The 20,025-nt window shown below is 31.1% G+C and overlaps 1 protein-coding gene across 1 annotated transcript; it reads right to left on the bottom strand.

Moving 5' to 3' along the window:
- Positions 1-2,367: 2,367 nt before the first annotated feature.
- On the bottom strand, positions 2,368-13,910 carry LOC126736735 (scavenger receptor class B member 1-like). The gene is made up of 5 exons (XM_050441258.1): positions 13,798-13,910; positions 4,294-4,385; positions 3,926-4,234; positions 3,659-3,859; positions 2,368-3,597 (listed from the first exon to the last, which is right to left on the bottom strand). Exons 1-5 carry the CDS (start codon positions 13,838-13,840, stop codon positions 2,638-2,640), a joined length of 1,605 nt encoding a protein of 534 aa, XP_050297215.1. The 5' UTR covers positions 13,841-13,910; the 3' UTR covers positions 2,368-2,637.
- Positions 13,911-20,025: the final 6,115 nt, after the last annotated feature.

Below are 20,025 nucleotides of genomic sequence, written 5' to 3'. Positions count from 1 at the left end.
CAAGTGGGTGTTATTGTTTCAAACTTTCACTTCCCCGAACTAAAACCATCCCCATATCAGCTAAAAAATGGAGGAAGGTGAATAAGAAGGCGACAAAATCATTGTTCATGACTAGATGAGGAGTAAGAAAGAAAAAGATGAAGAGGGAGAAGAAGAAGATTAAAATGTGACACATTAATGCGTTCAGGTGAAAAGATATAGTTGTTGGGCACTCAGTTAATGAAAGCTTAATAAACGATGAAGATGTCAATGACAAGACACATATCGAACACGTCTATATAGCAAAGGGAAAAAATGGAAAAGTAAGCAATTAGGACGTTTACTAAGATTGGATGGAAGATAATGAAGAAGAAGAAAACGGCCATGATAAGTCATAACCTTAAGATGTTTAAATATAAATAAAAAAATTAAACAAGATGTGGCAAGTAAAATGGAGAGAAAAAGAAAGAAGAAGTAGATGGCGTCATGATTAGATGGAAAATAAATCAATAGAGAGAGAGAGATGAAGTAGGCGACGAAGAGTAATCATAGAAATAAGACATCCATGTACCTAAACAAAGAGGCATGCAAGGCAAATCAGATAGTAAAAGTTGCAAAATAAGAGAAGGAAAGAGCGGAAGTCTAAATTTGATAGAAAGAATTCAAGAAGCACACTAAGAAACAGAAGAAGATGATGAGGTCTGGTTTATCTTCAGTATGGCAGAAGAAGGTCAAAAAGAGACAAGTCGATTAGATAAAGAATAAGAAAGAAGAAAAAAGGAAGCGGAAGAAGAAGAGAATAAAAATATGACTACAAAAGAAGAGGATGAAAAATTTAATACGTCCAGGTGAGAAGATACAAGTGTTGAACATTTGGTTGAAAGTTAGTTAAGCATTTAATGGACGATAAAGAGGCTTAAGATGAAAATGTCAATGATATGTCAGATAATTCATACGTCCATATACCAAAGAGAATGAAGATGGAGAAATGAATATTGGAAGAAATCATTACGATTTGATGAAATATACCGCAGAAGTAGACGAATAAGAAGAAAAAGAAGACCATGATGAGTCACAAACTTAAGACGCTCATCAGCTCATCTTAAGAACAGATAGTAAATCAAAGCAAACCAGAATATAAAGATGCAGAAGAAGGGAAGGATAATGATGTGTTAATAAGAAGAGAAGGAAAGCATGAAAGTCAATATTTTATAGAAAAAAATGAAGAACAACACTGAGAAGCAGATGATAATAATGATGATAAAGCCTGCTTTCTTTTTAGAGGCGTAAAAAAAGACTGGATCACTAAGTGACCTTTTAAGAGACGTTTCCAACTATATTGATGATGGAGATCAAGATTGGATTGAAGAATAATATAGTGTTGATTCTAATGGTGGTGATGCGGAAATGAAATACATTGATAACATCAACAATAAGACATTTTATTGTAACAAGAGTTTCATAGCACAATACACCTACTCGAATTAAAATTTTCCATATGCTAGCTAAAAAAAGGAGAAAGATGAACAAGAAGGCAACAAAATTATTCCTCATGAGAAGGTATACGATAAGAAAGAAAAGGATGAAGAGGGAGAAGAAGAGAATAAAGTAGAGATATGTTAATATGTGCAATAGAAAAGAGATAGAAGTTTGACACTCAATTATCGCTAACATGTCTTAACCTTTAATGGAAGATGAAGAGGCCTAAGATGGAGATAAACCACAGATTTAATATGTCCATATACTAAAGAGAACGTTGCAGAAGTAAGCGTTGAAAGGATAATTAAGATTTAATGGATGATATAGAAGAAGACGAAGAAAAAGAAGACCATGATGACTCACAGAGTTAAAAGGTCCATATAAAAATTAAAAGGTAGAACATGATGTGCAAGCAAAATAAAGAGAAAGAAAAAGAAGAAGTAGACGATGTCTACTACTGAGAAAATACAGAAAATAGATTTAGAGGCAATTAAAGCATCGCAGAAGAAAAATAAATAAAATAAATAAAATGGAGGTTACGTCCATGAATATAATGCTCCAACATCCAGAAAAGAGGAATGAAGTAGTCGACGAAGGGCAAATCATAGATATTGGACGTCCACGTACTTAAACAGAGAAAGAAAATTAACAAAGCAACTAAAACCAGATAGTAAAATGTGTAGAAGAAGAGAAGGGAAGAACAGAAGTCAACATTTGATAAAACGAATTCAAGAAGTTTATGAAGAAGATGAGGATGCAGAAGAAAGAACACTTAAAGGATTACTTGAATGATATCACAGGATGTACATTCTGAATCATCAAGTGAACCTTTAAGAGACTTTTCAAGCTGCAGTGATGATAGAAATCCGAGATAAAAAAAAAAGATGATGTTGAAATGAAACACATTAATAACATCAGCAACAAGACATTTTATTGTTACAAACGTTCCGAAGCACAATACACCTACACGAACTAACAATTTGCACCAACATTATTAACTACTAAATTAAAATTACTATTTACATCAGTCTATTTACAATATTATTTATACAAACAACTTGTTTGAGGTTTCAATAAAAACCCTGAACTACCTTTCAATAAGCATCAATTAAATGGCAAGGTTTGTTCTAATATAGTAACTATCATTTGGTTTTTCCCTTAAATATCACTAAAAGTCTTCTATTTCAACGAAAATCGCCTCTCACACTTTTCCAAGAACTCCGCGGGAAGAGTTACTATGGGAATGGGTGAGTACTCATTATTGCCTAAGCTTAGTGACCTTGGTATCCTCACTTTTGTTTTCAAAAGTGTGTACAAGGCACCACCCGATATCAATGCCAAACCACTGAGGCCCAGAAGATACTTGATCACCTCCAAAGCCACTGGCATGACGTTGCACAGCAAGGTAAGCAAAAATATTACGATCGATGGTAAGTCTTCGGTGGTAATCTCCACCCAAAACAGCGGCACTTGTAAGTCATTAAACCGGTAAGTTTTCGAGTTGCCCTTGGTCTTCCCTACATCCAAGTTAATCTGGATTTTCATGCTCCCACTTAGTGGTACACCAATGTCAGGCTGGATAGCACATAAGCTGCCATGCTCGGACTCATTTGGGGCCAAACCATTAACGGTTTCAAGCATTTTAGGGTCAGCATTAAAGTAATGAGGTTGGGACAGTGTGATGGGGATACCATAGTAGCAAGGGGCGATGCTCTGGAAGCCTTTGATGCATTTGTTTCTGAAACAGAAGCATTCATTCTCCTTGGTGACGTCGAACATGTTGTCTGCCAGCTTGTACTCGTACTGTCTAAAGCCTTCCTTTCCCACGGTGTCTCTTAAATACTGTAGGGGTACTGGACGGCAAAATGCTTTTCTGAACAACGTTAAAGTGGTGTTTTGTGGAAGGTCTCTGGGGAATATCGTACCGTCGAAGGCGCCCTCTACCAGATTGCACTTCTTCACTTGATGGGGCCATAGAGTCTCGAAGCCCCAGTCTTTCAGGCCGGAGATGTTGTTCCATTTGACCACGTGGAACTCTTGCATTCGTTCTTCTAGCGTTAGTAAATGGTCGAGTTTCGAGTGGTATTTGCTTGGGTCGGTCACGATTGTCACGCGGTTGTTGTTGTCCCTGGACATCAACTGGAAAAGACATCATGTTGGGGAACATTGTGTGCTTTTAATTGGGGAAAGTTGCACTTACCCTTTCGAAGATCCCAAAGGTATCAAAATCTATCCAGTTGGGCAATAAAGTATGGGCATATTTGATAAGAGGATCCTTATATCCCCACAAATATTGCTCTACAGTTACGTTCATGATCGGTTCTGATCCTAAGCTCCTAGTCACTGTCGAATAGGCCAAATTCGTGAAGATAGAGGCGTCATTCAGGTACGCTTGAAGACCCTGGAACATATGACGTTGTATGTTAATACCAATGGAACCATTTTTATAAAGAAAAGTTTCACTTACCACTAACGGCAAATTTGTCGTCATAATATGATCTTTTTTAGGATCTCTCACGGATTTATCTGGATCAAATACGATTTCCCTATGCGGGCTATAAGTGACGGTTCCATCAGAGTCATTGAAAGTGGCATTTTGATTAGTCAAAATTTCCCGGTAAATATACGGCCCCAGTTGAGTCAGATTCATCTTCTCTTTTCCCGCCAGAAACTCTTTCGAATTCGTTATATTAAATATGTAGATCTTCAAGTAAATGTTGAAGGGCGGTGCTGACCATAGTTTGTAAAATAATGAACCATCCGAGAGGGTTAAAATCTGCAAAAAATGAAACTTTTATAGTGGAGGGTTCGGGAAGGATTTGTGCTAGCGCTTACCATTTTAACTATTAATTTTTGGGGGTTATGGACAAACATTAGGGTGGATGTGCATACCATTAGGATGCCAACAGCTACCAAGGAAATTACTCCTGAAACAAAAACAAAAGGATTTGACTTAAAAGTGTAAAGGTAATTGAGCCTTGGGGCAGTAGAGTACTGGAGGGCTAATTTTTATTATTCCTTCCAGGCAGTTGAACCCTAAATTATTTTGTATGTTTTCAAGCAGTTGAGTCACTTTTTGCTTTAATTTTTATGCAGCTAAATGGTATAAGTATCCCAAGCATTTGAGCCTGTGAAAATATATTTGATATTAATTTCAAGCAACTGGGTGGAACTGTTATTTGTTGATTCAAGGCAGTTCAGGCCTAAATTAATTGTCGCTCGCAGATATTTACGTTTTTAAGCAGTTGAGTAATTTTTTGCTTAAATTTCAGTTAGTTAAACCATCGATTTTTTTGCCATAACAAACTATTGAATGGTTCTATTATTCCAGGCAGTTGAGCCTGTGGCATATAATTTTTAATAATTTTAGTCAATTGTGTGAAACTATACTCCTGTATTGCCTGGAAGAAAAAGGAATAATAACGTAAAGGAAATAAGACTTAAAATAAAAAAATATTTGAAAAGAACCCTCAAATGCCTGGAAAATTACAAATTACTCGAATCGACTAGAAATTTACTGGAAAATGGGAAGAAATTCTTCAGGAATTAGATAAGGACTGAAGGAAGTAAAAATTACTTAAAAGAAAAATAATTCTGAACATTTTAAGGAAAATAAAACATTGGCTAGAAAAACAGTTAAAAAACATACCTCAACTGCCTGGCAAAAATTAAAAATTATTCTAATTGACTAGAAATTTACAAAAAACAAGGAAAAATAGCCTGAATTGCTTGATGCAAATTACTGGAAAAAATTGCCATTTGTTGATTCCAGGCAGTTAATATTTAAGGAAATCTTTATCTTTCAACCAGTTCAAAGATTTTTATTTAAATTTTTGGTATTTTGAGTTGATTTGAATGGCACTATTATGTAATGATATAAGGCAGCTGAGCCCTAAATTATTTCTTAGCCTGATATGTTTTCAAGAAAAAAACCTCATACTATACTTATGTAAAAGAACGCCTTCTTCTAATTTCAGGCATATCATCAATTTTTCAGGTATTTTAGACCTATTTTATTTCAGGCAGTTTATTTTATTTTAAGTTGTTCAGGCTACTTAGGCTTCATAGTTGAATAGTTTTTTTTTAATTCAGATAATTAAGCTCAAATGAATCAATTTTGTTATTAATTTTAAGCAGATACTTGATTCGTACGTGTTTATTTTAGTAATTTAAGGCAAACACTTTATCTATTTATTTCATAAAACATGTTGATGGGCACTGAGCTCATTATTTTCATTTATTCCAAACTGCTAAGGCTTAATTTCCACTTATAGTTTAACGCAGTTTTAGTAGCTTAAAAGTTTTATTCAGGCAGTTCATCAGCTCAAATAAATAAATTTTAAATATAATTTCAGGTGGTGTCTATTTAGACATTTCTGGCACTTATACCATGTAATTTTTTTTTATACTACAATTAACTAAAAGAATGTGTTCTGCTAATTTCAGGATTACTATCATTTTTGAGATGCTTTTTCCGTATTTGAGGTACTTCGATCCAGAATTATTTAATTTCAGGCAGTTGAGTTTATTTGCAGACTGCTGAGGCTTAATTTATTCTTATAATTTGATGCAGGTTTAGTTGCTAAATTTTTTTTTTAATATAAATAGTTAAGCTTAAATAAATCCATTTTGTTCTAAATTTCAAGCAAATGCTTGATTTTTACGTGTTGACTTATTAATTTTAGGCAAATAATTGATTTTCATATATTTATTTTGTAATTTCATGTATACAGGGTGTTTCCTAACTACGGTACGAAACTATACAGGGTGAATCGTTAGGTCGTTTTATGAAAAAAAGTCCCGATGAACGTATGTCGGGAGTTGCTTTGTTTCTGAGATACAGGGCGATGAAGGATCAAAAAAATAACGGTATTTTAAAAATACTATAACTATCCCTAAACCGATTTAGTTGAAATTTTGTGCAGTTATAAGACGCTTATTTAGCTGTAACTAGATTGAAATTATTAGGTCCAGTGGCGTGTCAGTGGGCACTACATGCTTATTGTTGAGAAAAAAACAAGGCCAATAATTAATTGTTTTGCAGCTTTTTATTTATTTTTGTATTTAAGCAACTAAAAATACAACTTTTTCGTATCTTATTTTATTATCTTCATATCTGACTTTGTTTTCGAGAAAAAAAATTTTAAGTATCTTTAACTCATTCTAAAAATTATCCATGGACCTTTAACATGAAATAAAAACCAATTAATTCGATAAACAATTTCGACCTTAAAGTACATGAGCAAAATGTTTACCCTCCAATGCTCGATTTTTTGGTCTCTTGTGTCTTGTTTACTATGATAATAAACATTCAACTTCTACGATTTTTATTATCAGATTTTTGAAATACAACAAAATAACAAATCCATTGCTTCTTATGACAAATAATTGGCAAGTCCATTCAAGTACCTCCTTTGTACCTACCTGCTTTGGAGACCAGCTGACAGTGATAGAATTGTTATAAGTAAAATTCAGCTGTCAATTGGCAGTGATTCATTATTCCATCATAAATAATTTTACTAACCATGAAATGACCGACATGCACTTTATTTATGGATTACCAAATGGAAATGCGGAAGAAGCACGAAGAATTTACCAGGACAGATATCTTAACAGAGTAATTCCATGTGCAAAAAAACATTTAGAAAACTACATGCAAGATTATGTGAAACTGGGAGTTTTAATAAAAATATGGGTGGTGGAAGACCAGAGACTATAACAACGCCTGAACTGGAAGAAGCTATACTTGATGCGATAGAAGAAGATCCTTCCAAAAGTATCAGGAAGATTGCACTGCAGCTTGACGTCAGTTCAAAAACCGTTTGGAAAGTTCTAAAAAGAAACCTCCTGCATCCATATCACATACAGCGTACACAAGCTCTACTGCCTCGGGATTTTCATCCAAGATTAATGTTTTGCAGGTGGTTGATTCATACGATGGCACACAATAATAATTTCCATCCAAATATTTTATTTACGGACGAGGCAAATTTTTCAAGAGATGCTATTATGAACTTCCACAATGATCATTTTTGGGCCGACGAAAATCCCCACGTTATTAGAGAAACTCATTTTCAGCAACAATTTTCGCTGAACGTTTGGATAGGAATTATTGGTGACTACCTAATTGGCCCATTTTTTTTACCGGCAAGATTAACAGGTGAATCCTACACGGATTTCTTGCAAAACCATTTACCCACTTTATTAGAAGAAGTACCCCTCCAAGTAAGAGTCAACATGTGGTTTATGCACGACGGGCTCCAGCTCATTTCAATGTTCTTGCTCGTCAGCATCTCGACGTCATCTACCCTAATTGCTGGAATGGACGTGCAGGACCTCAAAATTGGCCGGCTCGCAGTCCTGATATGAATCCCCTGGATTACTATTTATGGGGCCATCTGAAGGCTCTTGCTTATAAAACTTCTGTTCTAGATGTGAATGACGAGGAATCGGATAATTGTCAATTGCAATATCATAAGGGATACTCCAGGTATTTTTGAGCGTGTCAGACACTCAATGACAAATCGTTTGCAGTCGTGTATTTTATCAGAAGGTGGGCATTTTGCTCATTTACTTTAAGGTCGAAATTGTTTATCGAATTAATTGGTTTTTATTTCATGTTGTCGTCCATGGATAATTTTTAGAATGAGTTAAAGGTACATTAAATTTTTTTTCTTGAAAACAAAGCCAGATATGAAGATAATATAAGATACGAAAAAGTTGTATTTTTAGTTGCTCAAAATACAAAAATAAATAAAAAGCTGCAAAACAATTATTGGCCTTGTTTTTTTCTCAACAATAAGCATGTGGTGCCCACTGACACGCCACTGGACCTAATAATTTCAATCTAGTTACAGCTAAATAAGCGTCTTATAACTTCAAATAACTGCACCAAATTTCAACCAAATCGGTTTAAGGATAGTTATAGTATTTTTAAAATACCGTTATTTTTTTTAACCTTCATCGCCCTGTATCTCAGAAACAAAGCAACTCCCGACATACGTTCATAGGAACTTTTTTTCATAAAACGACCTAACGATTCACCCTGTATAGTTTCGTACCGTAGTTAGGAAACACCCTCTATAAGCCATGAATTTCACTATTTTTTTTTAATTCCAGGCAATTGATCCATCAGACACTTTTAAAATCAGATAGTTCAATGGATTTATAAATCTAGGCAGTGAAACTATGGTTTTTAAACTTTCGGGCAGTTAAGCCTTGATTTTTTTAATTTTAGATAGTTTTTTAATTATTTTTCTTTTATTTCAGGCAATTTTTCTTAAATATTATGCCAGACATTTAAATTAAAGTCTATATATTCAAATATTTATTGAAATATATAGATTTTGGTAAAATCATAGAATTTTAAATACCAGGCAGTTGAGCTTAAGCAATGATTATTTTATTTTAGAGAGCAACGCCATTAATTTTTTTTTTAAATTTTATACTGCCATTTTATGATTTTTAGGTCATTTGAAAGGTATAATTTTAGGCAATTGTGTGGAACTATTATTGGTTGATTCCAGGCAACTTAGCCCTTAAGTTATTTTCCCTTCATATATTTATTTTTTGAAACTGTTAAGGAATTTTTGCCTTCAATTTTAGAAAATTTGTATCCCAGGCAGTTGATTTGATTGATTCTATTATTTGACAATATCAGGCAGTTAAACTGTAAATTATATTTTAGCTTAAAATATTTATGATTTAAACCAAAAATAATTTCACCCTATAACAGACTAAAATAAGGTCTTCTAATTTTAGACTTATCATCAATTCTTTAAATACTTCTTTCATACTTTATATAGGCACTTCAAACCAGTCTCATTAATTTCAATTTTTGCCATTTGACCTGATTTTATTTCATTTATACCAGACGTCTAAGGCCTAATTTCTTCTTATAGTTTTAGACAGATTTAGTTGCTGAATGCTTTTGGTAATTTGTGTATTTATGTCAATATTGCACTCATATGAGCCATTTTTTAAAATTTCTAAGTATGTTAGTTTTAAACCTTCAGACAGACTACGAAAAATGATTTCAATCCGCTTTTAATTTCAGGAAATTAATCATTTTATAATTTTTAGAATCAGTTAATTGTATAGTGGTTTCGTGAATTTGCTGCAAATTTTGTGCTGAATACTTTTTATTTGGTAATTTGTATATTTATGTCAATATTGTAGACATATGAGTAATTTTTTTTTTAATTTCTGAGTATGATAGTTTTAAACCTTCAGGTAGACTACGAAAAATGATTCCAAGCAGTTGTGACATAAATTAATTACGCTTTTAATTTCAGGAATTTGATCATTTATAATTTTTAGAATAAGTTTATTGTATAGTGGTTTTGTGAATTTAATATTTTTTAATTGAATATTTTTTATTTTAAAGCAGATTCCAGGGATTTGTAGTACAGATGCAGTATTTCTAAATTCCAGGCAGTTGATTCATGGATTCATTTTAAATTCCAGGCTGTTTTTGAGATATTTATTAGGCACTTAATTAATATTTCTTATATGTGATGCCAGGCAGTTAAATCATGGAATTTTAAATACCAGGCAGTAGAGTTTAAGCAATTTTTCATATTTGAGACAGTAACATTATTAAATAATTTTTGTTTAACTTTTATACTGGTATTTTATGATTTTTAGACAGTCCGTCTCTAAATTACATTTTTTTTAAATTTCAGACAGTTTTCTAATTATTTTTCTTTTATTTCAGGCAATTTTTCTTAAATATGGTGCCAGACAGTTAAACCAAAGTTGATTTATTTCAAATATATTGAAATCTATGTTAAAATATCTGGACTTTGGTAAAATCATGGAATTTTAAATATCAGGCAGTTGAGCTTAAGCAATGATTATTTTATTTTAGAGAGCAACGCCATTAATTTTTTTTTCAATTTTATACTGCCATTTTGTGATTTTTAGGTCAATTAAAATGTATAATTTTAGGCAATTGTGTGGAACTATTATTGGTTGATTCCAGGCAACTTAGCCCTTAAGTTATTTTTACTTCAGTTATTTATTTTTTCAAACTGTTAAGGAATTTGTTTCTTAAATTGTAGAAAATTTGTATCCCAGGCAGTTGATTCTATTATTTGTTAATATCAGGCAGTTAAACCGTAAATTATTTTTTAGCTTAAAATATTTATGATTTAAACCAAAAATAATTTCACCGTATAACAGACTAAAATAACATATTCTAATTTTAGGCATATCATCAATTCTTTAAATACTTTTTCCATACTTCAGGCACTTCAAACCAGTATTATTTAATTTCATTTCTTGTCTTTTGACCTGATTTTATTCCATTTATACCAGACGGCTAAGGCCTAATTTCTTCTTATAGTTTTAGACAGATTTAGTTGCTGAATGCTTTTGGTAATTTGTGTATTTATGTCAATATTGCACTCATATGAGCCATTTTTTAAAATTTCTAAGTATGTTAGTTTTAAACCTTCAGACAGACTACGAAAAATGATTTCAATCCGCTTTTAATTTCAGGAAATTAATCATTTTATAATTTTTAGAATCAGTTAATTGTATAGTGGTTTCGTGAATTTGCTGCAAATTTTGTGCTGAATACTTTTTATTTGGTAATTTGTATATTTATGTCAATATTGTAGACATATGAGTAATTTTTTTTTTAATTTCTGAGTATGATAGTTTTAAACCTTCAGGTAGACTACGAAAAATGATTCCAAGCAGTTGTGACATAAATTAATTACGCTTTTAATTTCAGGAATTTGATCATTTATAATTTTTAGAATAAGTTTATTGTATAGTGGTTTTGTGAATTTAATATTTTTTAATTGAATATTTTTTATTTTAAAGCAGATTCCAGGGATTTGTAGTACAGATGCAGTATTTCTAAATTCCAGGCAGTTGATTCATGGATTCATTTTAAATTCCAGGCTGTTTTTGAGATATTTATTAGGCACTTAATTAATATTTCTTATATGTGATGCCAGGCAGTTAAATCATGGAATTTTAAATACCAGGCAGTAGAGTTTAAGCAATTTTTCATATTTGAGACAGTAACATTATTAAATAATTTTTGTTTAACTTTTATACTGGTATTTTATGATTTTTAGACAGTCCGTCTCTAAATTACATTTTTTTTAAATTTCAGACAGTTTTCTAATTATTTTTCTTTTATTTCAGGCAATTTTTCTTAAATATGGTGCCAGACAGTTAAACCAAAGTTGATTTATTTCAAATATATTGAAATCTATGTTAAAATATCTGGACTTTGGTAAAATCATGGAATTTTAAATATCAGGCAGTTGAGCTTAAGCAATGATTATTTTATTTTAGAGAGCAACGCCATTAATTTTTTTTTCAATTTTATACTGCCATTTTGTGATTTTTAGGTCAATTAAAATGTATAATTTTAGGCAATTGTGTGGAACTATTATTGGTTGATTCCAGGCAACTTAGCCCTTAAGTTATTTTTACTTCAGTTATTTATTTTTTCAAACTGTTAAGGAATTTGTTTCTTAAATTGTAGAAAATTTGTATCCCAGGCAGTTGATTCTATTATTTGTTAATATCAGGCAGTTAAACCGTAAATTATTTTTTAGCTTAAAATATTTATGATTTAAACCAAAAATAATTTCACCGTATAACAGACTAAAATAACATATTCTAATTTTAGGCATATCATCAATTCTTTAAATACTTTTTCCATACTTCAGGCACTTCAAACCAGTATTATTTAATTTCATTTCTTGTCTTTTGACCTGATTTTATTCCATTTATACCAGACGGCTAAGGCCTAATTTCTTCTTATAGTTTTAGACAGATTTAGTTGCTGAATGCTTTTGGTAATTTGTGTATTTATGTCAATATTGCACTCATATGAGCCATTTTTTAAAATTTCTAAGTATGTTAGTTTTAAACCTTCAGACAGACTACGAAAAATGATTCCAAGCATTTGTGACTGTAAATACATTCCGCTTTTAATTTCAGGAAATTAATCATTTTATAATTTTTAGAATCAGTTAATTGTATAGTGGTTTCGTGAATTTGCTGCAAATTTTGTGCTGAATACTTTTTATTTGGTAATTTGTATATTTATGTCAATATTGTAGACATATGAGTAATTTTTTTTAATTTCTGAGTATGATAGTTTTAAACCTTCAGGTAGACTACGAAAAATGATTCCAAGCAGTTGTGACATAAATTCATTACGCTTTTAATTTCAGAAATTTGATCATTTATAGTATTACTTAGAATAAGTTAATTGTATAGTGGTTTTGTGAATTTAATATTTTTTAATTGAATATTTTTTATTTTAAAGCAGATTCCAGGGATTTGTAGTACAGATGCAGTATTTCTAAATTCCAGGCAGTTGAGTCATGGATTCATTTTAAATTCCAGGCTGTTTTTGAGATATTTATTTGGCACTTAATTAATATTTCTTATATGTGATGCCAGGCAGTTAAATCATGGAATTTTAAATACCAGGCAGTTGAGCTTAAGCAATGATTCTTTTATTTTAGATAGTAACGCCATTACATTTTTTTTTAAATTTTATACTAGTATTTTATGATTTTTAGATAGTCCATCTGTAAATTATATTTTTTTTTATTTCAGGCAGTTGAGCTATATAATTATATCATTTTAAAGAAATATTTATGCAAATTTAAGGTAGTTATATGATCGACTATTTTCCAGGCCTATTATTCTAATTTCAGGCAATCGATATATGCATTCTTAGCTGACTTATTAATAAGTTTTAGACACATAAGTAATTTTATCAATATCTTATTTTAAGCAAGAGAAATTTAATTTTTTTCAGGTATTTCTTCTTGTAATTCTAAGCAGTCAAGCAATGATTTACATAGACTATATAAGTCTAGAGATTTCATTTTTTCAGGCTGTCAAGCTGATAAAGGATTTTAATGAATTTAGGTGGTTCAGTCATTAATTTGTCAATTCATTTTTTTTCTTATATATTGATCTTTTACTTTTACTTGACTCCTAAAGCCCGAATTTTAAATTTTTTAATGTAGGCTATTCAGGCATGAATGAAGCAAGCAGTGACGACATTAAATAATTTTTTTATTAATTATAGGTAAGTGAATAGTCTTATAATTCCAAGTAATATATATTTTTTAAATGTCAGGCAGTTACGTGATCTCTTAATTTTTTCTGATTCTAGACAGTTTAATAATTTCCCATCAAAATCTTAAATCAATAGACTATACTAAATCAACATGAATCAATATCACGTTTACACAAAAATCAACATTTAATAGTTTGTGAAGTAATAAAAGGGATAACTTAAGAAAAGTGTTAACAAAACTGGATGAAATTGAGTAATTTACTATTTGTTACCAGTAAATAAGTTCCTCCTGAAAACCTCGGACAAATTAGTCATATTCCTCACTAAAACGACCGATTCATAAATAAATGTGTAACAACTGAATAATAATTGTAATTTTGCATTATTCTCTCGTTAAACTGCATTTCGCATTTATAAAAGAGACCTTGGGAGGGTCATTTGAAATGTAACCGTTCAATTGTCAATAATTTTTCTTCAATGAAAGTCACCTGCTAAACGCTTGCAGCTTTTTTATACCAGTTTCTGCCTCAAAGGGTATCATCATCAGGTCATAACAACAACAAAAAAAATTGGTAAATTGCCAATAAAACTGACCGATGAACTTGCAGGTTGTGGTGATCCTTGACCGAGATGCAGCGGGAAGATTTCCCTTGGATTTGACATTGAGCCATCGCATCAGTTTTTATTACATAAAATTCTCCGTTGATTAATCAAAGGTTGGCCACTTTTTTTTTGCTTGTTTACTTCTTAAAATTTGGGACATTGACATTGGAAGTGAGTGAAATGGAAGTATGAACTAATATGGTGTTCCACTTTAGTTAATAAGATCGTATGACCATATATGGATCTTGTTTTAATTAAATATCAAGATACGTTTTTATGTTTTCAGTTTTGTCAATATTTTCTTCCAGTTTTAGGTATGCACTTGAAACTTAAAAATACACTTTTAATTAATACATTTATCCATCTTTGTCTGACACATTAAAGACAGTATAAGTTTATCTTTGTCCTACTCATTTTCTGATTCCAGGCAGCTCAGATTTTTAAAAAAATAATTTGGTATAAGAAATATAACAAAATTAAAATAATTCTATATTCATCTTTATCTGACATAATATTTACGTTATAGATTTGCCTCTGTCCTACTCATTGCCAGGTGGTTGAGTGGATTTATTTCCTTATTCCAGGTAATTGATTTTTTAAATTTAAAAAAAAATCCTTATAAGAAATATTGTATTATATCCAATTCTGTCTGACGTATTACTAACCTAATAAGTTTAGCTTTGTTTTATTTATTATCGTATTATTAATCTGGTAATTATCACTCTGTTCTACTCATTATCAGGTAGTAAAGGCATTAAAAAAAAAATACACCTTTGAAATAATACATATACTTATCTTTGTCTAACGTATTAAATATTATATCATAAGTTTGGCCCTGTCTTACTCATTGTCGGGTAGTTGAGGCATAAAAATACAGTTTTAAAATAATATATATGCTGATCTTTGTCTAACACATTAAAGACATCATAAGTTTGCCTCTGTCCTACTCATATTTAGGTGATTGAGTAGATTTATTTCCTTATTCCAGGCAATTGAACTGTTCAAATAAAAAATAAAAATTCATATCAAAAATATTTTATATGCATCTCTGTCTGACGTATTATTATCATAAGTTTAGCTTTGTTATATTCACTATTGTATTATTAATCTGGTAAGTTTGTCTCTGTTCTACTCATTATCAGGCGGTTGAGGTATAAAAATACACCTATGAAATAATCTACCTAACTTTGTTTGACACATTAAAAACTGCAGATGAATTAAATTCAAATAAAAAAAAAAGTGCGTATAAAAAATTTTATATTTCCATGTCTGTCTGATATATTATTAACCTGGTAAGTTTATCTCTGTTGTTTTCATTATCAGGCAGATAAGTGATGTTATTTTTCTCATTCCAGACAGTTGACACATAAAAATAATCCTTTGCAATAAGATATATATATATATATATATATATATATATATATATATATATACCAATCTTTGTCTGACAGATCTAAAATCATAAATGTTCTACTCATTTTCTTATTCCAGAATTGAATTTTCAAATTTATGGACTAAAACGAATCTCTATAAGGGTTTATTTTGAAATAACAAGGTTGCCAGCAATACCGTGAAAGTGGCAACACTGTGTATTTTATTCAGCTCATGCCATGAAACCAAACATCTTAAATTACCCAATAAATGCGATTATTTCAATAAAATACGCACGTGCGTCATAATTAACCCAAAAAAAACAGCAAAAACGATCGAAATTACATGAAAAGCATTTCCCGAAAATTGCTTGTCTTGTCCGACCTTTGTGTCGGCTAAACTATTAAAAATACCAGCGAAATCGAACGATTTGCCATAACCCGGAATTAAACAATGACAGAAACAATAAAAATATAACAACAATTTAAAAAAAAAAATAACCTGATGACATAAAATTCACAATAAACCACGGGCCGCTAATTAAACAATAAAATAATAGGTACGTAAACTGGCACTTAAACTGTTAAACGGTTTGTCGAGTTAATTAAATTAGGCATTTGATTTTTAGGTAAAATATGTTTCTCGGAATTGTTTTGGATAAGTGTATAACAATAAAATGAACGATTTTATGTAAAAACCGCGTTAAGTATTTTTTTACAGTTTTTACGTTAAGTCCTTTGATGTTTCGCCGCCTCAAGCTGAACAACTGTCGAAGAAGCAGTGAATCATTTTTAATTAAAAAAAAACATAAATCGCACATGTATATGCTAAAACTGCATATTTTTTTTACAGTTTTAGGGCAAATGCTTTGATGTTTTGCCGCCTCAAGCTAAACTGCTCAAATTATCGAAGTATTAGTGACTTACTAGTTCAATTTAATAAAAACAACAAAAAACATACATGCATATGTTAAAATTGCATTAAGTCATAAGTTTTTTACTGTTTTGGGTCAAACGCTTTGATGTTTTGCCGCCTCAATCTGCTCAAGAATTAGATTATCGAAAAAAGCAGTGGCGTATTTAGTCCATTTAATATAAAAATGCATTAATAAGTCTATCAACGAATACAATGTCACTTGGTATTCGTTAATTGTATATAATTATCCCTACTATTAAAAAAATGATAAAAATTATAAATAAGACAGTCGGAGGTACTTTCCATGATTAAGTTGAAACTTTCTTATTATTAGTAGAGGCACATGGACTAAGTGACGTTTCTGTATACTCCTTAACCAGAAATGAAATAAATTACAATCAAATATTCAAAGGCAATTTGCATGATTGGTAATAAATTTGACGCTATTAATCTTAATCTTCGCATTATTTAACATCACGGGAATATGCACTAATTTATTTACTTAGACGCTCTGTAAATTTATAGTTAGTCTTATGATGTATAAAAAATTTGACAATATTATTCGTGAATTTAAATTTATTACCACAGGTGCATGGACTAATTATATACACCTTACATAAAGCCTGACTATCTCAAAAAAATTAATGAAACAGTTGTACTGGAACTACTTAGTCAGTAGTGCATTTTTGAAGATATTGTGCATATGACAGACACTCTTGTTTAACATTTTCTGATTTTTATCACACGTACCTTTAGACAAAAAGGTACAATATTGCAGTTTCAGAGATATTTTGCATGAAAGTCAATCAATTTGACACTAATACAAATTGAATTAATTTTCACAGGGACATGGACTAATTTGGCTAATGAGGTTTGATTATACTCCTCGAACAAAAATGCCTGAAAAACTGGCAGAGGCACCCGGACTAATTTGGCTCAATGGGTGCTCTAAGGCACTTTTGACAATACCTTTAATTTTAGTTGAATGACTTAGTCACCCCAGAGATATTTTGTATAAAAGTCAATAAATTTGACACTGATACTAATTGAATCTTCAGTTTACTAACACAGACCACATGGCTAATTAATACTGAGGATTAGGCATAATGTAAATGACGCTTCAGTACACTGCTTAGAAAATTATAACACTTAACATTGACCCAGATAGCACAAATCCATCCAATGGATACCCGTTTAATTTATGGAAAAAAATCGAACGAATGTCTATAGGATTAAACAAATGTTACAAACTTTGCTAGCCATGGGACCAATAAATACAATTTTCCATTGGACAGATGATTTTTTGATGCAAACGGATACGTAGAATAAAATGTCCAATGGATAGTAAATTTTCCTCATCCATCATATATACAAGCAACTATGAAATAAAAAAAATTAATGGAGGTTTAATGGTAACATAAATGTAGTTGCGAAAACGTCCATTGACATACAATTGCCACACAGGTTGGCTTGAAATTTATCTAAGTCTATAGTATGTCTTATATATTTTTTAAGAAAAGCTGAACGCCTGGTGTGGATTTCCTAGATCCATGGTACTTTATGGACTTGTACGTAAATACTTGTACAGAATTATCATCCAGGGCATGTCCATAATTGTGCTGTTTGAGCATTTTGCATGAATCACAATTCTGCATATTATTACACTCTATTCTCTATTTTTATACGCTCTTACCTATCTCAGACCTAACCCAAATATTAATACGAATTTATTTGGTACACTTATGTTAACCTTCCCTCTATTTTCTTCTGATTGGGTCCAGTATCATCGCTTCCATTTTAATTGGCGAACTTTTTCAACCCAGTAGTATCCATTTATTTTCTAAATAGTTTTATTATGTATTTATTCCTTAGCTAGTTAAACAGTCTTGTCGTTTTATGATTGTCAAAAAACCTAACAATCATAAAATTATTATTGAGTTTACTTTACTTATATATATATGATTATCAAGTTTACTTTACTGGCACGTGTGTGGCAACAGGTTAAAATGAACCCATTAAAAACTTACAAATAATTACGAAACAAAAAATTAATGATGAACCAAAAAAATGAACATAAATTTAGGTGCAAAAAATCCATTGGACGTCCATAATGTTGCAAAACATTCCATTAAATGGTACTGACTTGGCTCTCATTTTAAACACATCCATTCTAAGTTCTTCAATATCCAATGGCTTGTTTGACCAATGAGTTCTTATTTTATTGAAACCATGAGATTAAGAATTTCGTAAATCCATGAATGAATATATTTCATTACAACTAAGATACAGTTTTTGACACGAGATGTAGAGAGTCGAAAAAAATAAAAGTTCAATGGCTTTTCATTAATTCATTAGTATTTGCACAATGGTTTCTCATTTTTTTAAGGTGTGGGATTAAGAATTTCCTAAATCCGTGGTACGTCCATTCCATGGAGTCCAATAGTTTCTCAAAAAAATCAAAATCTCTTTGACTCAGGACTCAAAAAACTCCATTGGATAAAGATAATTAACTTGTACAAAATTATCAACTAAGGAATCTCGATAATTAGTCCATAGACATTTTAACCTAGTTTGGACTAATGTAGGACATCCATTGAAGGATGGGTACTGTTTGAGCATTTTGCACGATCCAAATTTCTGAATATTATCACAGGCACGCGCATTAATCTCGCTTTTTTCTTTTTTTACACACTGTAAACTAAACAACAACAAGAAGATATTAGCATGAATTTATTTGGTACGTCTATGCTAACTCCACCTACGTTTTCTTCCGATTGGGTCCAGTATCATTACGATGGGCGTGTTAACTGAAGCCAGTGGTGTCTATTTTTTATCTAATTATTTTTTATGTATTTATTCCTTAGCTAGTTGAGTAGTCTTAACAATTTATTTTCTAGTTTTTTCTGTTGATTTTCAAAAAAATCTGACAATGAAGCTTTAATTCATTCTCATCTTAGATAATAAAAAAATCATATCAATTTATTGTTACGCCTATGCTGACTCCACCTCTACCTTTTCCTGATTGGCTCGATCTTGCATTTACCATAACGACGAACGTGTTCAGTGGATTCAGTGGCGTGTATTATATTTATGCTGTATAGACAATTTATGCTTTATATAGAGAGGTACAAAAATCGCTATTTAAATTATACAGGGTGTTCCGTTGATCATGTTACAAACTTCTAGGGCAGATAGAAAACGTCAAAAGAAAAACAAAAGTTCATATAAACATGGGTCCGGAAAAGCTTCCTCAGGGAGCTAGAGCTCTTTGAAAATAACCTTTAAAAACTAGTTTTTTTTTAATAGCTCCGGGACTACTTTAGCTACCGCAACCAATTTTGGGAGGTAAATTATCGTTAGTACGTTTATTATTTTGAACCTACTAAATAAAAAAAATATTTACCAGGGGGGGTTTCGTCAATTTTTACAAAAACGGTGATATTTACCATTTACCGACTTTTACTAAGAGCACCTTTTTTATGTAAAAAGCATAGGAACATCATAATCTAATTCCCAAACGGGCAGAAATTAAAGTCTTAAATAAATGGGCCTAAATTTACCAAATACCCCCTCGATTCTGAAGCCCCTGGTAAATATTTTTTTTATTTAGT

The sequence above is a fragment of the Anthonomus grandis genome, chromosome 5 (assembly GCF_022605725.1).
Source record: "Anthonomus grandis grandis chromosome 5, icAntGran1.3, whole genome shotgun sequence".
Taxonomy (NCBI): domain Eukaryota; kingdom Metazoa; phylum Arthropoda; class Insecta; order Coleoptera; family Curculionidae; genus Anthonomus; species Anthonomus grandis.
The sequence above is the reverse complement of the archived record's forward strand: the minus strand, read 5'-3'. Positions and strand labels throughout refer to the sequence as shown.